Genomic DNA, 21,972 nt, shown 5'->3' with positions numbered 1-21,972 from the left:
ACAACAGATGGATATTAGATAAGTGTTTTAAAATGAGCACACTGCAGGGTGTATCTAGGTTAGAGGAGTGGCCAGTGAGGCCAGTGGAGAAATGTGATGACCTGTGACAGTGGAGATGGGAGAGCAAGATTCAAACGCTGTTCAGAACCTTCCTAAGAACCTTGACGTGAGAGATCAAAGAAAGATGTCAAAGATGACTGAGGTCTCACTCAGGCCAAGCTAGTCTGGATAGATGAGTTCAGTGGTGGACATAACTGCATTTGAAGTACCTTTAACAAATCCAAAAGCAGATGACCAGAAAGCAGTTAAATATGGAGGGATTGCTATAAACATGGGCTGGCTGGCTATGGATCACCACAAAGCTGTTAGCGTGGAGATATTAAAAGCCACGGGAGCAAAGGAGATCACCCAGAAGGTGAGTACAAACAGATCCATGAAGAACAACACCTAGAGAATAAACAGAAATTCCTCCCCCCCCCAAAAGGCTGTAGTGGGCTCTGATGAGCAGTGTCCAGAGAAGCGGGAGTGGTAGAAGCCGGCAAAATGGGGAGAGCACCAAGAGAAAATATCCAGAGAAAATACCCAGAGAAGGTGAACAAGAGTAACACCAGAAAGTGGTCAATGGCTCTGGTTGGAACTTCTCCCCCAACCTAGGTAGATGAGCTGAAGGGGGCAGGAGGACAGGCTATGGCCAGCTGTCAGCGTATCCTTAGGTGAGTCCCAGAGTGATCCACAAGAGACTGGGACACGTGTGACAAGCAGGAAGCCCTGGGGACCAAACTGGCCTGTGAAGCGTGATGATCTGAGTTCAAATCCAATTTCCCACTTCGGAGCCTGGGAAAGTCACTTAACCTCCTTTGGCCTCAGTTTTTTCTCACCATAAAACTAGAAAGTCATACCTACCTGGCTGGGCTGGTGTGGGGATTCAGTATTTTTTTGCTTTTACAAGTGTGCAGAGCACCTTCAGGCGCAGAACCAACGCTCCTAAATGCTACCTAGAATTGTCACTGTCCTGACTGCCCCAGCAGGTGCGAGACCGCCAGGTGCCTGCGGGCTGGACCGGCGCGGGCCAGACGAGGCTCGGGGGAGGCCCTGGAGGCCGGGTGGGCCGGGTCGGCCTAATTAGGTCGGAGGGCGGATCCTGCGGAGTCCCAGCGCGCCCCAGGGCGCAGCCCGCAGAGGTCTTCTAGGTAGGCCCACTGGACAGCACCACGATCACGGGCACGTCTCAAGGGGCTGCTTTACGAGTACAACCTGCGCCCTCCCGGGGCTGGCACATAAACCTGCAGTTGACGGTGCCAGCACCGTCACCCATCCTTCCCGCGCTAGCCTCGACACCTACTGCGGCTGCGCGCCTTGGGTCGGGCCTTTAGCGCTCCCTCCACGCGCTTGCGCCCTCTGCTGGAGACCAACGGTCTTCCCAGTGCGCGTGCGCACATGCACCAGGCCCCGCCCCCGAGCTGCCGGCGCGCGGAGCCGTTGGAGGCGCGCCCCACACTCCCCCTCCTTTCGGGAGGCGGGGCGGAGCCGCTCAGACTGGGGAGAACAAGGCGGGGACTCGGAATGCCGTGCCCCCTCTCTGGTCCCATTTGAAGCCCCAGACTCTTCACCGTTGGCCAATCGCAGCCAGCCCTGTTCCAAGAGCGGGCCAATGGGCGGCGCACTCGGGCTGCTTCCGGCTCCGGACCCAGTTCGCCCCTTCCCTGGGTCCCCCCGCGAAGGGCGGGGCTCTGGGGCGGGCGTCGGCCGCGGTGACGTGCGGCGGGCCGGGAGCCAATGGGGGGCGGGTTCGGCACTGATGGACGTGGCCAGCGGCCAGTGGCGAGGCGCTGTCCGCACTTCCCGTCCGGGAGAGAGTGTAATATGGCGAAGACCTACGATTACCTGTTCAAGCTGCTGCTGATCGGGGACTCGGGGGTGGGGAAGACCTGTGTCCTGTTCCGCTTCTCCGAGGACGCCTTCAACTCCACTTTCATCTCCACCATAGGTAGCGGGGCCGGGGGGCGGTCGGGGGCCTTGGAGGCCTGGGCCTGGCGCGCCCCGGAGCTGCTGGGGCAGAGGGGTCGACCCGGCTGGACGGGTCCAGGGCTCCGAAAGGGTCGAGGGGGTCTGATAGGAGAAGAGCAGCCCTCTCCACCTCCATTCTGGGTTTCCCGAGTCCTGGTGGTGGGACTAATGCCCATTGTGCAGATGGGGACACAGAGGCTCTGATTCCCAGCCTGTTAGGAAGTTTATGTCCTGAGCTGGCGTCATCACGCCTGTCATCTCTTTCTGTCCTCGAAGCAGCCCTCGAAACGGTTCTTTGGGAGTCCTTCTTACAGAGGTGGAAACTGAGACATGGGGAGTTGGCATGGAAAAGGGACAGTGACACCTGACCTTATTGAGCATTTTCTATGTGCTGGGCTCGTTGTGTGCATTAACACAGTCTTCGGCATCCTATGTTAGGTACTGTGTATAAGCTCATCTTACAAATGAGAATTTGGAGGCTCAGGGAGGGCTTGGGACTCACCGAAGGTTATAGTAGCAAGAATAAGATTCGAACTTGGGTGGATCAGACCCTGAAACTTGAGGCTTGGTTATCCCAGAATGATGCCACCATGCACCCCCTAGAACAGGCATAGCTTATCCACCTTGGAGCTAGGACTCCAATCATAAAGAGCAGGGGAGCCCGCTCTTTACTCTGGAATATTCAGGAGTTGAGCCATTTCTCCTCCCAACTCCCAAGAGTGACTTTCTTCTAGAGGGAATGGTGACAGCAATGGCAAGTGACAGCTGCCTGCCTTGGGACCCGTCATCCCCAAGGAGATGCAAGATAAAGCCTCGGTGAGAAACTGAAATCAGCCACTGCCACAGAAAACCTTGACTTCCCTATCACAGGGCCCAGGATTCCAGTTGTCACTTTGCAGTACAGCTTTTCCTGCAGGGCCAGCCCACATTGTGGTTGAACAAAATTGGCTTGTCGCATCTCAGTTCTGTCGTCCACAGAGGTGGAGCTGACTTTTCTCCTTGCCACAAAAACAGTCATTGCCCACAGTGAAAAGGTTTGACCATTCTGGATCAGAGTGGCCTGGGAGATACCTAGTCCTGCTCAGGAGGGGAAATGGTCACCAAGCCCAGAAATTTTGTCCCAAACTAGAAACCTAGGGGATGAGCTTTGCTTTACCCCTGTGTAACGTCAACCAAGTCATTTTATCTCCCTGAATCCCACTGTGATGTGCTAACTCCATCCTTGCCCTGCTCCAGGACCTGCACTTTGTAAAACAATTACATGCAGAAGGGATTGGATTGGAAATCATGCTTGACTTCCAGTAGCCATCTGCCTTGGCCAGTGCCCTGGGTGGCTGAGGCTCAGAAGTACACCATGAGTAAAGTTTATTACCATTGCCAGAGGCCATCCAGGGCAAGCAGAGCGGCTCCTACAGGTGTTTCTGAACTCTCTCCCCCTCTCTCGTTCAAGGTCAAACTTTGGTAGCCCTTGAGTCCCAAACAGCCAGGAATTGGTGTTGACTCCTGTCAAGACAGTGGCTCACTCTCATCCCATAGCTCAGGTGCTCAGCCTCAGGTACTTCCTGCTCAGTGCAAGCACTGTTGAGATCAACTTGGGCTTTTTTGCTGAGTTTTTAATTCTTAACCAGGACCCTCTCTAGCACTTCTGAGCTCCAAGAAGGCTGGCCTTCTCATTTGCAGGTGAAGATGTGACTTGGTCGAGGTCACTGAGGGAAGTGGAGGTAGCACTTGAACTCACGTTCCCTCCTTCCTCTAGTGTTCTTCACACTACATTTGTAGCTTTTCTATGGGCCCCCTGTCTTCTAGGAAAGTTTAATTTGCCATGACCTTGAAGTTATGGCCTCATAATTCTTAGGCCTCGTAAAGTTTATGCCTCCTAATTAAATTTGGAGTGTTAATAAACCCAGGAGGAGCATAGACAAAGTGATGGGCTTGGCCGGTGAACAGTGCTTCTTGATTTTGTATATCTCTGAGCATCTGTGACAAGAGGTGGGGAGTGTTTTCGGATCTGAAGACCCTGAACTGCTTGCCCTGAATACGCTGAATCCACGGAGGCAGCTGTCTGTTGGCACTGAGTTTAGCTCTGGGTTTTCTTTATAGATCAGGGATTGAGGAGCTATTCATTTCTGCCTTGTTATGATTTTGCCAGAGCCCATTCTCAGCTCCATTGATCACTTGTGGTATGAACTTGGCCCTGTGGCTCTCTGGAATTGGTTCTCACCAGCACAGCTCCTCAGGGGCCCATTCATTGCTTCATCAAGAAGGATGACATTCAGAAAGTGCTTCCTAAGCCATACAGCACCATGCTGACCCGGCTGCTTCTAATTTTTCACTCGGCCACCTTTAAGCAGTGCCTGATGTCAGCCTTGGTGCTAGGGCCACAGAAAGGACTCAGGTGAATCCAAGGGAAGCATAAATGTAGTGAGGCCTGAAGCCGAGGTGTCTGGGGACTGAGGTCTGGCACATCTGCATGCCAGCCCCGCAGTATTCAGTCACTGGAGGTAACAGCAGGAAGAGGATCAAGCCTTGCCTTCAGGGGGCTTATGTTCTAGTGGGTGAAATGCAGGTGCAGGCTTGTATTCCCATTGGTCCCCAGGACAACTCGGAGGCTGGCAGGGACCAAGTTAATGTCCCCAGCATGGGTTCTGAGAGGTCAGGCAGACCTAGGCCTCCCGTCTTCTCCAGCAGAGTTTAGAACAGCCCAAGGGACAAAGGTTGGGTCTGACGCCTCTCTCCACAGAGACCATTCACATGGGCAGGTTTTACCCAGGGCTCCCCTGAGCAGATGCAGTCTGACTTTGAGTATGCGCAGGGTCTGATCTGTGGATTCAACCGTGAATTGGATTTTCTTTAAGTTACATCAGTACTGAACATGTACAAAACTTTTCTTGTCATTCTTCCTTAACAAGACAATGTAACAACTGTTTGTAAAACATTTGCATTGTATCCGGTGTTAGACGTCACCTAGGGGAGATTTCGAGTCTCGATTTCGAGTCTCGGAGGATGTGGAGGGATCCAGTGAAACACCGCATCTTAAAGAAGGGGCGGGAGGGCTGGGGATGTGGCTCAAGCGGTAGCGCGCTCGCCTGGCATGCGTGCGGCCGGGGTTCGATCCTCAGCACCACATACAGACAAAGATGTTGTGTCCACCGAAAACTAAAAAAATAAATAAATAAATATTAAAAAAAAAAAAAAAAAGAAGAAGAAGGGGCGGGAGCATCCTCAGATTTTGGTATCTTCGGGGGGTTGTGCAACCAGTCCTGGTCGGATACCGAAGGACGACCGGATCCAATGTTGGTATAAGTTGGTGAAGGGGTGTGGACAGGCCAGGGGAGAGGAGGTGACGATGGGCTGGAAGGCTCCCCTGAGGCCACTTGAACATGGACCTGAGCAAATGGGACCCAGAGGCTGTGGAGGGAGCGTTCCAGAGAGGGAAGAGCGATGGGAAAGCCCAGGGACAGGCGCGTGCTGGGGGTTTCGGAAAGAGCCACCGGGTCAGTGTTGCCAGAGAGAGGGTCTTGACCAGTGGGTGCCACGAGGTGACCCGCTCAGGCAGGCCCTTGAAACGCCTGGGCAGCTGATTTCAGTTTGACTGGGGAGGAGGAGGACAGCCTCCGGAAGGTGTGCATGTGGTCTGGTGATTTGCGTTGGTTGTTCTTGTTGTGGTGCTGGGCATCGAACCCAGGGCCTCATGTGTGCTGGGTAAGCCACCAAGCTGCATCTCCAGCCCTGGGTTGACATTCTTTAAATAGCTCTTTTGAGATGGAACTCATATGCTACATTTGCCCATTGGAATGTGTGATCTGGTGGCTTTTAGTACGTTCACAGTGGGGCATCCATTCAGCAATCAGTTTTAGAACATTTTCATTGCTCCATAAAGAAGCCCCTGGACCCCTAAGCCAGCCCTCTTAATCTTCCCGTTCTCCTCCACTGGCAACCATGAGTATACTCCTGGTCTGTATGGATTGGCCTCTTCTGGACATTTCACACTGATGGAATCATAGTCTGTGTCCTTTCGCACTTGGCTTCTGTTACTCGGCATTGTGTTTCTGAGGTATGTGCACATGGTAGCCTGTGGCAGTGCTTTGTTCCTTTTCAAGGCTGAATAATATTCCACACCTGGTTTATGGCCACACTGGAAGGTCTGGAGCAGAGGTTAGCTTTTGACATAGTTGTATTTTTGCAGGCTGGAGAGGGCCCAAGGGGGAGCCCTGGCAGCCTGGAGAGCTTGGGGTTAGCCTGGGCAAAGGGAATTAAAAGTAGCAGGTGGGAAGGGAGGAGAGTAGGGTCAGGAAGGCTTCTTGGTGACCTTTGAGCAGGTCTTGGATAGGCAGGCAGGGCATAGGCCACCTGCAGAGAAAGGTCGGCAGCAGGAGCTCTGGTGTGCCGGGCGGTGGGGAGGGCCCTTGGAGGCCAGCTGTGGGAGGCTGCCCTGGCAGGGGCATGTTCAGCGGGCATCGAGGGCGTGAGAGCCCAGCGTTGAGACCTGGGCCTGAGGGTCTGCCCTCAGCCCTGCCCTGGCTCCTCCCCGGGAGCTCCCAGCAGCCCCCAAAGCCCCAGGTTCCTTCTGGAGACTGAAAAGCATTTCCAGATGCTTCCAGACTAGATGTGGATTCTGAGATCCCCAGGCCCAGCGCCAGGCAGGCACTCCACATGCTGTCACGGCTGTGACCTGCTCGGTGGCCACATCTGTCTCCCACACAGCTAGGAAGGGGCTGGCAATGACATCCCTTTGCTTTTTTCTTTCAGGAATTGACTTTAAAATCAGGACCATAGAGCTCGATGGCAAGAGGATCAAACTGCAGATATGGTGAGAGTCGTCACTGGTCGGGCCCTCCCCTCAGCCACGCTCAGGCCAGAGCCCCCGGTGCCCACCCAGGTGCCGTCCCCGTGACCCCTGCCCTCTCCCATCCAGCCCTGACTACTTTTTCAGAGCCGCTGGAGCTCACACCCGCCCAGGGAGCTGGGTTCTGCTGGTTGCTCGGCCTCGTGTCTGTGCCTGTGGGGCAGAACTCCCGTGTCCCTTAGCTTAGCGTTCCAGTACCGGCCAGCCCAGGTCCAGGTCCAGGTCCGGCAGCTCGCCCTTGGGCTGGGAGAGCCTCTGTGCCGGGCGTGGTGAGGTGGTGAGGCAAGGACAGCAGGTCGCCTGGCCGGGAGTTTCCTCTTGAGCCGTCAGCTCACTGGGGGTCAAGGCCTGATATCACTTCCTCTTTTCTCTCCCGGGCCTCCCTTCTGGCGTGCAGACCCGAAACCCCCAAACTGGAATTAAGCCTTCAGAGGAGGCCAGGCCCAATGGTGGGACCTGCCCTCAGACCCGAGGGCGACTTCCCTTGCCACGTTAAATTGGGGAAGTCGCGAGCTGCCGAGTCCCCACCATGGCACTGACTCCATGCAGCTGGGCGGCCGGGTCCAGGTGGTCGGGTAGAGGGCAGCCCCGCACCCACGCCGTGCGCAGGGAGGAGTCACGCTGCCGAGTGGGTCACCCCCACGCCAGTCAGGCACCTTTGGGTGGCAGCGGGTCGTCCTGGTGGGGTCCTGAGATGGACCCTGACGCCGCCCTCCCTGACTCTGTCTTGAGTGAGCTCAGAGCCTCGAGGGTGTCCTCTGCTCCAGCGATGCTCACCCCTTAATGTGATTTCAGACCCCAAAACTGGATGAGGTGTCACTCCTGTCAACCCGCACAGCTTGGTAGCCATTCAGTCTCTGGCCACCTTGTAAGTTACAAGCCATAAAAAAAAAAAGGTCCTCTACCTCCAACACGGTGGCCCCACTGCAGCCTTGTGCCCAAGTCTGAGTGACACTGTAGCAGCAAGCAGAAGTCACGCTTTCCCTTCCTCCTCTCCTCCTGCTTCTGCTCCTAGCAACCTTGATGGAGGAGTGACTTAGAACCCTTCTGAGAAGGCCAGGGTAAAGTGACTGCCCTAACCAGCCCACCGTCCCCCTCGCACTTAAAAAAAGCACTGGTAGCTTTGGGGCTGGGGTGTGGCCCTGGTTCCACCCCAGCACCCCAGAAACACCACAAAGGTAGAAAGTGAACCCAGCACGGAATGAGCAGTTTCTACAGGCCAGACACGTGGGGCCTCCGCAGGAGGAACGGGCCAGGGATAGAAGGCGTCCCAGGCTGCTGCTTACTGTCTGGGCCCTGCCACCCATCAGTTAGGCGACCTTTAACCCAAACACCATCCTCCTGGCCAAGAGCAGGGCTGGGCGTGACTGCCTCTGGCCCAGCCGTCCTGTCCCCTCCCTGGACCATCGGAACACTCCCCATCACAGAGAAGTGAGGAAGGGCTCCCCGCCCCCAAAACCAAGTGGAGGAGCTGCAGCTGTGCTCCCCGGACTCCAGCTGTGGTTGTGGCCCGCGGGACCACCAGCCTTCTCCTTGAGTGGCCCTGGGTGTCAGTCACTAGCGTTCAGTCTGGCTCTTCTGTGACGTAGAAACCCCAAGCAGAGTTCACTGGAAGCAGCGGCACAGCAGAGAGGGGACAGGGGCCAACGAAGAGATCCTGGCCCTGCCACATCCCCAGCTGGAAGACGCCCGAGGTCCTCAACTTCTCAAGCCAGAGTTCCCTTTTCTGTGGTCCCAGGGAGAGCAGAGGCCCCATGGAGAGCCGTGTCCTCAGTAAATGCTTGCTGCTCTCTGTTGGGGACAGTCTTGCCTATGTTATCCCTAATATGCCTGATCCTCCTTCTCATGTCAGGGACACAGCCGGCCAGGAACGGTTCCGGACGATCACCACGGCCTACTACCGGGGAGCCATGGTATGGATTTTTCGTTTTGTCTTTTTTGAAGTCAAGTGAGCATCCGTGCGCCACCCACGCCAAAGCCTGGTGGTTCTGTGCAGCCTGTGTCTGGTTCCTTAGGAGGCGGGTGGGTCTTGAGTTAGTTTCAGGAAGAGACGGTGCGCCCCTCCCGCCCCCTCCCTCCTGTGTGCACGCATCCCCTCTGGCTTCAGAGATAATGCAGGGTTTACATAAAGTGAAGAGTCATTCAAGGAAAACCTGGAAGCCCTGGAAGCCGGTTCTTCCAGGTGAGGTCACTGAAATTAAGAGCTGGCATGCCCCAACACCTAGAGGGGTCACATGGCCCACATCAGCCCCTGTGGAATTTGCTACCCAAACTTGGAGACCTTCCAGGCGCTGACTTGTTTGGGGCTAATAACTGGAGCTTCACCCGTCGCCCAGGCCTGCTGCAGGCTGAGCTGCAGGAAAGCTGTTCGCTTCCCTCCTTCAGCAGCGCCTGCTCGGGGCCTGCTCAGAGCTAGAGGGAGGGGAAGAGCCGGTGCTGCCTACAGGTCCTGCTCACGGGAGGAGTGGACAAGGCAGGGGATCCAGGGCCCAGTGGGAGTAGGAAGCGGACCCCCTGGTCCTGCCTAGGATCTGGGCCACCCTCTGAGCTCAGTTTCCTCACTTGGAAAATGGAACAGGGAGCAGGAGTGTGCCACCGGCTGCTGTGAGGATGAGTAAGCGTCCCCTCATTCCCAGCACCCCCTCCATGTGCACCCCAACATTTGGGTGCATAGGTCCCTGATTTCCCCACTAGACCAGAAGCTTGGTGAGGGCAGTGCCCCGCCTCAGACACCGCGCATGCTCAGTGCCTGGGAACCGTGGGTCTGCAGGAGGAGCGCAGGGAGGCGTGCCTGCGTGCGTGCGTGCCTGAGTGCGTGCGTGCGTGCGTGCGTGCGTGCGTGCGTGCGCAGCGATGAATGAAGGCATTAAGTATTTAGAGCGTCCCACTCAGAGTCTGAAACAACGGAAACTCAATCGGAGGCTCGCAACCTTAGTGCTGTTCATTAAAATTAATCGCTTATTTTCCCCTCACCTTGCTGTGCTCTAGTGGAGGGTGGTGGAGCGGGGCCCCTGGCCCCTGGGGTCCCAGGGACCTTCTGCCCCCTGGAGAGGGCTGTGTGGGCTCAGGTAGGTTCTTTTCGTCTCTGGGCTAAAATAGCCTGTCCACGTGGTCCCCTGAGCCCTCCCGTGCTTCAGACAGTGGCGCCATGTGTTGGCTTGAGTGACCTCCCTGCGCCTGGCCAGGAGCCTCCGCGTGCAGGTGGCATCGCTATCCCTGCTTGATAACCAGGAGCCGGGGCTGGTCACACAGGGGGCGGGCCGGGGCCCATGTGCTCGGCCAGCAGGAGGCGCCGGTGGCTCTCAGCCCTCCCAGCCTGGCCAGTCCTGCCCACAGCAGGCACTAGCCACCGTCAATCAGTGGAAGTTGAAATCCAGCCCCTCGTCAAACCAGCACATTTCAGGTGCCCTGAGCCGAGTATGGCAGAGAAAGTCACCACCCCTGCAGCGGCACTGTCAGCGTGGCCCTAGGAACCCCAGGTTTGGCAAGCCCTGGGTGTCTGCTGTCCCATCGGAAGCCTCCAGACAGAGGGTGTTCCCTGTGTGGCAACCGGAAATACCCACTGAAGGGAGTTTCCAAGAAAACCTGGGACAGGGTGACAGCCCAGTGTTTTGTCCCCAGGTGATCCCCTTCCTCCCCACACGATAGGTAAATATCCAGGAACTTAAGAGTCTTGGACAGTGGCGCCAATTTATTAGTGGCAGCAGGAATCCTGGGCCTCCTAGGAGATGGTCCTTGGATAACGGCAAAAAGGGCTTTGTGCTTCTCGGGGTCTCGCCCCTGAGGGCAGAGCGTGTGCAGGTCTTCTGCCCTGGCTGTGGCTGGGGCATGACCAGCATCACGGCCTCCCTCACCTCCCAGCCTGCCCGTAGCAGTCTTTGTTAAGTGTCCCCTAGAGACTCCTGAATGAGGGTCCCAGGTAGCACCTTTGAGGAGCCTCAGCCCTCACTGCATCTTGGGGTTGGCAGTGACAGGGCAGAGGCTCTGTCTGACACAGCTGCCCAGCTGCCTGGGGCTGCCCAGTTCATTCTTTCTCTGCAAACTTGGGTGGCCTCAGAAATGTCCTGGCCAGCACCAGAGGTCAGTGCCCCCTGTGCCCCAGACACAGGGCTCATCTCGGGGAGCAAGTAGCTTGGAGGAATGGAGTGAGCCAGGCCGGGGCATGAGCTGGCCATTTGCCCCAGAGCCCGGTGCTCAGCCCCAAAAGGGGACTGTGCTGGCCTTGCAGGCTGACTCTCCACAGGTGACACCCAGGGCAGCACAAGGTCTGGTGAAGGGCCCTGTGCTTTATTTTGGTGCTGAAAAGGGGGCTCTAACAGGAGCAGGGTCATCACCTCTGTCAGAGCTGACCCTCCCGGAGCCTCGGTCCCCTGTAGCAGACAGCAGTGGGGGGGCCGCCCCGCACTCTCATGACCCAGGGCCTGGCTCCCAGCTGCCTCTGCACATTGGCTAGGGGACAGAAGGGCCGCAGTGCCACTCAGCCCAGTGTTTGACACTGGCCTCTGCTCTGAGGGGTCACGAGGGCACCTGGGCACCAGGGTCAGGCTTCCCTGGGGGACCCCGGTTCTGCATTCATTTCCTCCGATGAAACTAGACAGGCTTAGAGCACAGTCCACTCAGATTTCCCACTGCAGAGGGGACGCTGCCAGGGCACAGGTGGCTGTAGCAAGACCCACTGCCATGCCACTGCCATTGGCCCCAGACAGGCCCCAGCTGAGCCTTGGAGGCGATCTAGGGAGGGTGAGTGGGGTGGGGAGGAGGCCAGTAGCAGCGGAGGGCTGCAGGGCCCTTGGAGCAGGGCTCGCAGGGTGAAGGCCAAGGGCGCTTGGCTATGGGGCACGTGGCCCAAGCCTGGCCTGCTGACTGGAGCCAGCAAGACTTGTGAGTGAGGTGTGGCAGGGTTTGGCCTGGGGGCAGAAAGGTCACCTTGGTGGCCGAGGCTGGCCTGGGAGAACAGGGCAGCCGGTGCTAGAGTCCCTTGGAAAGAAGGAACCCAGGGATGGAGAGAGGGGCTGGCTTCCTGCCCCTGAGCCTGAGCTGAGGGCCACTGCTCTCTGTGCTGGCAGGGAGCATGTCACATTGTCACCACCACAAAGGCACACGTGGCCCCCACCCTGCTGGGGCTCTCTGTGTAGAGGGCCTGCAGCTTGTTGAGAGCCTCTGTCCCTGTCCCCCGGCTCAGGGTATCATGCTGGTCTACGACATCACCAACGAGAAGTCCTTCGACAACATCCGGAACTGGATTCGGAACATTGAGGAGGTGAGCACAAGGCCCAGAGAGAGCTAGAGGTGCAGAGCCCCGAAGGTGGGGACAGAGTGGGGGACAGAGTGGGAGCCAGGCTGACCCTGCGGTGGACCCCAGAGACCACACACCAGCCTGAGAGCTCGGGCTGGGCAGTCGGGTGTGACCAGTCTCAGTCACGAGACCAGCTGTCGGGGCTCTGGGTCACCATCAGCGTTTGGTGCTTTTCAGAGAGAAGGCTCTAGAACCAGTGTGACCCTTGTGTTGGAGGGTGTGGTAAGATGGCATTCACGTTGCACTTTGAGCTACGGTAGAGCAGGGCGTGAGCGGGTGCAGGCCACCTGTGTTCAGGCAGCAGCTGGCTGTGAAAGGGGACCCTGAACCCTGGAGGGACAGGGCGGAGGAGGGCAGCCCCACCTCGACTCTTCCCGTCCCCAGAACATTGACTGCCCCAGAGGGCGGTGCCCAGAGGACTGACCCCCTGGGGCTTTGGGCCTGAGACCCCAGCAGAGAGCTCCACCTGTCCAGAGGCCACAGCAGAAGCAGAAGCAGGGTCACTGTCCTCCCGGGGTCCCGGAGCCCTGGGCCAGCCAGGAGCAGGCGCTTCATGAGCAGTCGCACCGCCTGGCTCAGCACCCAGGAGCTCACCTGCTGGAGCCGGCGCCCGGGCTGGGAGGGCATCTTGGTGGGAGGGGAGGCGGCCACACTGATGTGGCCGCCCTCCGGGTCTGGCCGTGGGCAGCAGGGAGCAGCACGACGGTCACACTCAGAATGGAGCTGGTGAAGAGAAGGCGCCTCCTGGTGTCCCCCCCTTCAGGCCTAAGTGAGGATTTGTGAAAGACCGCCCAGGAGTGAGGCATCCCTGGGGAAGGGGCGGTACCCAGGGCTGGGGACAGAGGGGAGCTTCAGTGACCTCAGCATGGCCCATTTCCAGAGCCCAGAGAAGGAGAGAGCAGGGTCAGAGCCCCCACCTCCCGCCAGACCCCGGGTCTGGTTGACGCAGCCCAAAGAGAAGCTGTTCTCAGCAACCAGGAGGGTCTTAGTGTGCGTCTGAGTGGCAGCTGCAGCCCTGGGATCAGTCGGAAGCTGCCACCCTGGCACTGGCTGGGCGACGTGAGGCCTGCTGCTCAGCCTCCCTGAGCCTCAGCTTGTCGTCTGCGCCAGAATGTGCCCGTGGACCTGACCTCAGCTCTCTGATTTTGAGGAACGGGCCGCGTGCAGGCCAAGGCACCTGCCCACAATCCAGTCTGACCCCTGTCCCCTCCCTGCAGCACGCCTCTGCAGACGTGGAGAAGATGATACTTGGGAACAAGTGTGATGTGAACGACAAGAGACAGGTGTCCAGGGAACGGGGAGAGAAGGTGGGTATGATGGCCCACCTGGGCGCCGAGGGGCAGAGGGTCCTCCCGCCGCAGAGGGCCGCCCTGAGGGCTCACCAACGTAGAGTCAGGGCTTTGGGGGGACCCTTCACAATCCTTGTTTTTTATGGTGCTGGCTGAAGCCCAAGCCTTGTGCATGCCGGGCAGGGCTCTGCCACTGACTACACCCAGCTACGGCCCTCCATGTGTGTGTCATGCTGGGGACTGAGTCTAGGGCTGCTCTACCACTGAACTCGTGAGACAGGGTCTCACGAGCTTTACCAGGCTAGCCTCCAACTTGGCTGTCCTCCTGCCTCAGCCTCATGTGCCACCATGCCTGGCTGTCCCCTTCATGGTTTTTATGAGCACAGAGTGACCTGCCGTCCCGGTTTGCCTGAGGGGCTCCAGCGGGAGTTGGTCGTCCAGCAGGAAGAGCGCACCAGCCGGGCCTCCTGCCGAAGGCCACACAGGGAGGGTCGGCCTCCTGGGGTGCTTTGCACACCCCGTCCAACGCCATATGGGAACTCATCCCGACCTGTCAGCTGCCAAGGCCACAAAGAGTAGGGGTAGGGCTGTGGCTTTGCCCAGGCCCCTGTCCACCCTCCTGGTCTCGGCTGCATCCGTAGCACCAGTGAGGAGTGCTATGGCCCACTCCCCCCTAGAACTCGGGGGTCCCCCACTGCCTCCTCAGTCCACCAGCGCAGGGCGAGCCTGTGGCCGGACCTCTCGGCACTGCCCACCCAGGGCTGGCACACCCCGGGTCGGGCTGACATGGGCACACTGTCTCCCTCACAGCTGGCCCTTGACTATGGAATCAAGTTCATGGAGACCAGCGCCAAGGCCAACATCAACGTGGAGAACGTGAGTCTGGGGCCCTGTTGGGACTGGCCCCTGGGGGCTGAGGGGGTGCTGCCGGAGGGACTAGCCCCAGCTGTAGAGTGCAGGCTGACCTCGGGGGCTCGCCCTGCGTCGCTCCCCTCAGTGTGCGGGGCCAGCAGCCCGTGGAAGTCCCTGGCTGCCATGAGGGCACAGGCCCCGCTGGGCAGCCAGCTCGTGTCCTCTCACTGGCTCTCGGGCACCTGGGGAGCAGGCCCAGAGTCCCACCGGCTGAAGGCAAGAGAGTAGGGAGGCCTGACGGAGCCCGGCCCATCACCTCTCCACTCCCCACCCTAGGGACAGCTCCCAGAGGGACCTCCACATCATACCGCCCCAGACTCCCTACAGGGACAAGGGCAAAGGCCAGGCCCCTCCCTCCCTGGCCCTGACCCACCACCTCCACCCACAGCCACCTGGGCCGCGCTCTCAGCCTTTGGTGCATCCTTTGCCTGAACCCCATCTCCCCCTTCCCAGGCCTCCCCGGGGTCCTGGCCCACACGAGGAAGCCTGCCCCACCTCTCACCAAGCCCCCTCCACGCAGACCCTCCCATGTCACGGGGCCTGTGCCCAGGTCTGGCCTCTCCCGCCAAAGCCCTCGAAGGCCGGCACTAGTGCAGCCCCCCACGGGGCCCTCCGAGGGCAGGGTGTGTGTGTGGGGGCGCCTGTTTGTCAGAAGAGCAGATGGGGGCTGGGAGGACATTCAGAGGTGACGGAGAAGGGCTAGCTGGGCCTTCAGACAGAAGTCCTTGTCTACAGTAAAAGTAGATGTGACGTTGGACGGTCCCGGTGGGCAGGCAGAGCTGGGGCCAGAAGGGAAACCCACACATGGGACGCTGTTTACTGGCCTGTCACACCCACTCCATGCAAGTGACCTGGGACTTGGGGACCTGTCATGTGAGGGGCACTGACAATTTGGTCTTTCCACAGGCATTTTTCACCCTTGCCAGAGACATCAAAGCAAAAATGGACAAAAAATTGGTGAGTATGTGCCTTGCTGGCTCCCTGCCTGGACCTCTGCTGGATCTGGCCACCTTCGGCACAGCGGCCTGTAGCCTTCCAGGCCAGGCCCTGCTTCTCAGGCCCAGCCAGAGCCAGCAGCCCCTAGCCAGGAGAGGAGGAGGGGTTTGCAAGGGCAGTTGGAACATCAGTGCCGGCTTCGCCCACCCAGACTGACGAGGCTCTGCCCACCCAGCCCTGAGCTAGCAGGGGACACAGCTCCTCCATCCCTCCTGAGAAGGGGTCTTAGCTTGTTTTCTGTTGCTATGACAAAATGCTGGAAACTAGATGACTTATAAAGAATAAGGGTTATAAAGATTAAGACTGAGAGCTCAGGGTTCTGGAGGCTGGGAAGCCCAAGAGTGTGGTGCTGGTTGCTGGCCCTCTGGCTAGATCATCAGGTGGCAGAGGGCACAACGTGATGAGACGGCAGGCGTGCCCGCTCGGAGTCGCTGCCTCCTCTTTTGAAGCCCAACTCATGTCATCCTGGAGGCCCCCTCTGCCCTCATCTGGCTGAATCACCGCCCAAGGCCCCAGTTCCAAATACCACGAGCACTTGGGGGTTGAGTTCCCAGCACGTGAATGCTGGGGGCACACCCAGATATGGCACAAGGGTCTCACAGATGACATCATATGCATGGAAAGAGTGACCCCCAGGCTCTGGGGCGGGGCTGGGCAGAGGTCCACCAGCAGCACTCTGTGCTGTCTGGCGGCCGCTGGCTCACCATCTCTGCAAGCAGAAGGGTGACAGCCTCTCACAGCCCCAAGCTCTGCACATGTGACAGCTCTGTGACCTTCAGTGGGTGTCAGGTTCTCAGGGCCTCTGTGTGTCCCCTGCTTCTGTTCTTTGCGATTTAAAGGCCCTCAGCACTCGGCGTGAGCAAGGCTGTCCTGAGACAGAACGCTCCCTGTCCCTTGGGGACAGGGCCTAGTTCCAGCGCTGCCCCCTCTTGACTGAGTACATATGCTGTCTGAGCAGAGAGCGCTGAGCAGCCTCTGGGTGAAGCCTGGCCTCATGGGGTGCTCAGGAACAGGCCTGGCGCAGTGCCCTCTGGTCTGCAGCAGCCCCGCTGTCCCGGGAGCTGGGGCGACCGCGAGGCCTGGTCTGAGCAGCCTGGGGGTGACGTGCTGCCCACAGCCGCAGGATTTCCTCGACATTCCTCTTTTCTTCAGTGTAAAGGTCAAAGTTCACACCTTCCCAACCCCTCTGCCCATGGAGCCTGGTGCTTCGAGCGCCGGTCTGTTGGTACCTGGAGAGCCGGCCAGTGCCCCAGCGCGTGGAGGGGGGTGTGGTGCGGGCCTGGCCCTCGCTCTTCCTTTTTCTTCTTTTTTTTTGGTACTAGCCATTAAACTCTGGGACATCGACCACTGAGCTCCCCCCCCCCAGCCCTTTCTGTATTTTATTTAGAGACAGGGTCTCCCTGAGTTGCTGAGGCTGGCTTTGCTCTCTCCATCCTCCTGCCTCAGCCTCCCAAGCCACTGGGATTGCAGGCCAGCGTCCCACACCTGGCTTCTTTCTCTGAACTTGGGTCAGGAGCTAAGTCCCGCCCCTCCTGCTGGCGGTGTGTTTTGAGGAGCAGCTGTGCGCTGCCTCTGTCTTCCCTGTTTGTCTTTGGTGGCCCTGATGCGGCCCTGACAGCATCTTCAGGGCTGTGTGCATCTGCACTTTCTCCCTCTGGGTACTGCTGCGACAGGTTCCCGCACACAGCGTTGTCAGTGTGTGGCGCTAGGTGGGGACTTCTGCAGGAGCCACTCTTTGTTGCCCCCCCCAGCCACCACCACCACCACCCCACCCCCCCTTCAGAAAGTCCCTGGATAGACGTGGCCAAATGCATATTCCCATCCCCCCCCTCCGCTGTGGGAACCTCACTATGTCTCCCCAAGGTCTCCGTCCCCCCCCACAGCGAGCGCTCCCTGTGCAGGGTCCTGCGCCCTCTCTGCCAATGCCAGGTGCCCAGACACGCACCCAGCGCACCCCGGCTGGGTTCCTGCGGGGGAGGCAGGTTTTGCCTGAGAGCTGAGACGGAGGAGTTGGTGGAGAGAGTTGGGGGCTCCCAAACGGGGAGGTGGGGAAAACAGGGTTTGAGGAGTTCCTGGGGCTGGTGGGCCAGGTGACAGGGCTCTGAATGTGGGGGAGAGGAGGGAGGAGGGGCAGGGAACCAGAAAGAGGAAGGGAGGGAGGGGCGCCAGGTGGGAGGGGCCCGGTGGGAGGGGGAGGGGCCGGGGGAGGGGGACGGCGAGGGGAGCTGGGGTGTGGACTGTGAGGCACCAGCTGACACAGGAGAGAACTGGCTGGTGATTGGAAGCGGGTGGAGGGGTGGAAGGGTGAGTGGTTTGTCGGGGCCAGTGGATGGACATCATGGACTGACCCCGTTGGGCGGTGGGAGGGAGTGGGGGTGGGAGCAGGAGGGCGGGCTGGCGGGGGGGGGGGCTGTGTGAGGTGGGGGGATGAGCGGGTGTGGGTGGGGTGGGTGGGGTGGGTGGCCGGCAGGGGCGGTGGCCAGTCGTCGGGTGGGCGGGTGGCCAGGCAGTGCCGAGCTCAGGAATAACTCAGACAACCCCTTGTGACCTCAGGAAGGCAACAGCCCCCAGGGCAGCAGCCAAGGCGTCAAGATCACCCCCGACCAGCAGAAGAGGAGCAGCTTCTTCCGCTGCGCGCTGGCGTGAGGAGCCGCCTTACCTGGGCGCGCCCGGCCCAGCTGACTGTGCCTGTCCCCAGCGAGCCTGGCTCGCGGGGCCCTCCCGCTCCAACACCTCGCCCGCCGCGGCCACCGGGCCCTCGGCCACCAGAACATAATTGAGAAATTGTTTATTTTAGTAACTGTCTGATCTTTTTCAACTTTGGAGATGGAAGAAGAATTTGCTATTTTCCTCTAACGCCCACCAGGACGGCCCACCTGTCCATCACACCAGAGAGAAAGATGGGGTCCCGGTGACCAGCAGCCGCCGCAGGGCAGACCCCATCTCGGGGCCTCTGATCCTGGTGTCTCCGCAGCGCCCCACAGAAAGCCGGTCCCACCGCCGGTGGTGCCAGGCACGTCTGCTCTGCACCGAAAAATGACGGATGGCCAGGGCCGGGCGCATTCACCCGACAGGTCTGCTGCCCACATCAGCCTCCTCTCAGTTTTGGACAAGTGACAAAAACCACTTTCCTCCCGTCTCTTTCACTGTTAAACCAAAGGGAAGCACAAATCCAAGACTCTCTGTGTGGAGCGCCAGGAGGGAGGAGGACGGGCGCTCCGACCCAGCAGGTCTTGGTCTGTGGCCCAGCGGGCCTCTGAGCACCCCACTGGAGCAGGGGGGATGCTGTGCCCGCGCAGGTGACCCCAGCATCAGCCCCTCCAGGGCCTCGCGGCCGGGGCTCCCCCTTCAGCGGTACCAAACGGCCCCCACCCTGTCCTCTCGCCATCTCCAAATTGGACATTCTTTCTAGCTGAGATTTTTTTATTTTTCCAGATTTGTAGTGCCATGAAGTGATTCCGTCTTTGATTTCCAGGGGCAGACCCAGGTGACGGGAAGCGCGTGCAGCATCCTGGCCAGAGGTGGCCAGGGGCCAGACAGCACCGTCCACACAGGGGCCCTGGCACGGCCGGGGCACAGGCATTCCAGGGACAGGCTGGCCGCACGGCGGCCTGGGTCGGCTTTTTACTGTCATTATTCGGTTCTGTTTTGATAGCTTTGTCCTCCGGAGAGACTGCGATTTGGGACCACATATCCAGGGGAGGGCGCCCCACCCCCACCGTTTCTTTGACTCTCCTCCTGCCCCCGTCGCTGTCAATCCAAGTCATTGACTTCACCTTCTCCTTTTTTGAATTAAAAGGAACATACCAGCGATGTCTGCTCTCCCCTGGGGTCTCTAACCTGCTCTGTTTACATCATAAATGCACTTAAGGAAAACAGACCAATTAAAGCTCATTCTAAAGTTCACCAGCTTCATGTTCACGTGCTGCCCAGAGGCCAGGCGGCCAGCATGGTGGTGGGCCCCGGATGTCCTGAGCCGTCTCCCCACCTGGCCCTGGCCCTGCCCACTCCTGGGTCACGTCTCCATCCCTCTCAGTGTCTCGTGCATTTTTTTATCTGTTTTCCCCTCCATCCTTGGGTCTCCCCCTGCTTCCGTCCCCTGTCGCCTGCATCTTCCCCACCCAGAGTTCCTGTGCGTGTATCTGGCACTGGGCAGGGACCCAGGCCCCGCTCGCACCGAGCACCCTCTGCCACCGAGCTGCAGCCCCCCTTGGAATTCCAGTCCCGGGACTCTGGCTCCAACCTTTTTGACTGGTTTCCAGTTGTGTTCAAATAAGAGAAGTACCTGGGCGGGTAGAGCTGGCCAGCGAGTGCGCCCTGGGCTGCATCCCGCCACTGCAGAAAGCAGTTTTTAAAAAGAGATTTTGGAGCTGGGTGTAACGTGATGTCCGGGGCCTGGAGTCTGCGCTCCTTGGGAGGCTGAGGGAGGAGGACTGAAGGAGCCCTGGAGTTCAAGACCAGAGGGGAAACAGCAAGACCCCATCTCAAAAAACTGAAGGAAAAAATGATAAAACAGCCCAGGTTGGGGGAGCAGGGGGGCTCCCCTCAGTTACAGCTGAAGGACTTACAGGGAGGCGGCACCATTGTCAAGGACCTGGCCCTGGCCCTGACGCCCCACCTACAGTTCCACTGTGCGCACACCACAGCCTTCCCTCCGGCCCCCAAGACTCTCGTCCTGATCCCTGGTGACATGGCCAGGTTGAGCACTGAGCTCCCTCCTCCCGAGAGCCTCCTCACCTTGGCTCTGCACCGGCTGGGCTGTTCACTCAACCACCATTTGCCTCCCAGTCCCCTGGTGTCCCCTCCAGAGCCTGTCCTCTAAACCAGATTCCGGGGCCTTCCGCCTTTTGGGGGGTCCCCAAGGTCCCTCCTATGCTTGCTCACCAGTGCTCAACATCTAGTGAATGGCATTAGTGTATTTCATTACTGTAACAAGGCCCCCAAGGCAGCCTGCTTTACTAAAAAAAGAGGTTTCTGAAGTTCACCCTGTGAGAGGCTGAAAGTCCAAGGTCAGGCCACCCATTGGTCCAGCCCCTGGCAGATGGTGTCATGGCAGTATTGTATGCTGGAGAAAGATGTCACATGGCAAGACAGGAAGCCAGACAGCAGCTAGGGTCCTATAGTCCCTTTGGCGACGATCAGTTGGCTCCCTCTAGGCCCCTCCTGTGAGAGTGTCACACTGAGGACAAGTTTCCAAACTCTGGGGACAGATCACATCTGAACCATGGCCTGTGCTCAAGGCGAAGGCGGCTCACAGCCAAGGGCTAAAGAGCAACATCAGCAAATCAAGGATATGTGCAGGGAAAACCAGGCAGAAGCTTCCAGAATCCCCCCACTGTGGAGTCACACATCACATGTGTGACCGACAATGCGTGTGCAACATGCTCATCACAGAAGCTTGGTACACTCAGTGCCCAAGCTCCCATTGGGGCTGATCACGTGGACACCCTCTGCCTCTTGTTTAAAAGCCTCCCCGGTCCCCGCTGGCATTCAGGGACACGATCCTCGCTCCTCTCATGACTGCAGCCTCCCCTGGTAGTCGCTGCCCCAGGGCCTTGGCACTTGCCTCACCCTAGGCTGGTGGTGCCCTGATATCGCACAGCCCGCTGCTCTAACTCGACTCTCTCATCCTGTGTCCTCGCTGTGGGAAGTCACTTGCTTTCCTGCTCAAGTCTGTCCCCTTCATCACGCCTTCGCCTTGAGCACAAGAATGACTCGTGTGGTCTGCACCCATTCAATTAACGAAGGCTCACGCGGCCTCCAGGGCTGAGCAGGGAGGAGCTGGTGTCGTGGCCTCCGCAGAGCAACCAGCTCCCCGCAGCCAGCTCCCCGCAACCAGCTCGGACTGAACCCCGCCCAGCGTCCCCCTCTCTGGGTGCCCCGAATCCCACCAAGGAAAAGGAATGCAAACTCAAGGTGGGAGCCCGGCCGCATGCTCCCGCCTGGCCAGATTGGTGGTCTGCGTGTGGTCCCCGCATAGTGGCCATCGGTGTCCCGCAGTCCCCATCCCTGAGTCCCCAAGCACTCCGTTGGGAGGGCGGGAGACCCGGCCACTCGGAGACCTTCTCTTCCCATCCCCACCCAGGTCACAGAATTCTGGAGAAGAGTGGCTATTGTCCCTGCGTCCCCAGCACTGGCTGGACGGCCCTTCCTGCTGAGCCCTCTAGAGGCCCTGGGAAATCGAGTGGCCTGGGCTCAGATCCCAGCGCAGCCCAGACCCGGGCACAGCCTGGGCACAGCCCCGGGCACGTGCTCAGCCTCACCAGCTCAGCCTCGGCACCCCCATCTCTGAAATGTGGGTGACCACGGTTCCCGCCTCAGGATGGCTGTGGACAGCCAGGGAGGTGGCAGGTCCCAGACAGGGACAAGCGCACAGGACACCAGACACTGAGCTGTGCCATCGCTGTCTGTGCCCCAGGCAGAACCGCTTCCCTTCCCACCTAACAAGGGAACCAGCAGCGGAGTAGCTTCTGTTGGCTGTTGTTGGCTGTCACTGGACCTAACAGGTGGCTGCGTCCCACAAACCTGGTGTAAACTGGAATGACCTGGAGGTTTGGGGTTGGTTTCCCCAGCCCTGGAGGGCAAAGCCAGGAAGGGCGTCCACCACTGAGCCACACTCCTGGCCC

General features: G+C 59.1%; 1 protein-coding gene across 1 annotated transcript; it reads left to right on the top strand.

The window, feature by feature from the left end:
* Positions 1-1,853: 1,853 nt before the first annotated feature.
* On the top strand, positions 1,854-19,252 carry Rab8a (RAB8A, member RAS oncogene family). The gene is made up of 8 exons (XM_076870741.2): positions 1,854-1,987; positions 6,757-6,817; positions 8,706-8,766; positions 12,036-12,113; positions 13,367-13,456; positions 14,249-14,314; positions 15,257-15,307; positions 17,900-19,252. The coding sequence occupies exons 1-8, from the start codon at positions 1,864-1,866 to the stop codon at positions 17,990-17,992; spliced, it is 624 nt and encodes a 207-aa protein (XP_076726856.1). The 5' UTR covers positions 1,854-1,863; the 3' UTR covers positions 17,993-19,252.
* The last annotated feature ends 2,720 nt before the right edge of the window (positions 19,253-21,972 follow it).

This window comes from Callospermophilus lateralis, chromosome 1, assembly GCF_048772815.1.
Source record: "Callospermophilus lateralis isolate mCalLat2 chromosome 1, mCalLat2.hap1, whole genome shotgun sequence".
In the NCBI taxonomy this organism is placed as follows: Eukaryota; Metazoa; Chordata; class Mammalia; order Rodentia; family Sciuridae; genus Callospermophilus; species Callospermophilus lateralis.
Note: the sequence above shows the minus strand (reverse complement) of the source record. Positions and strands in the feature narration are given on the sequence as shown.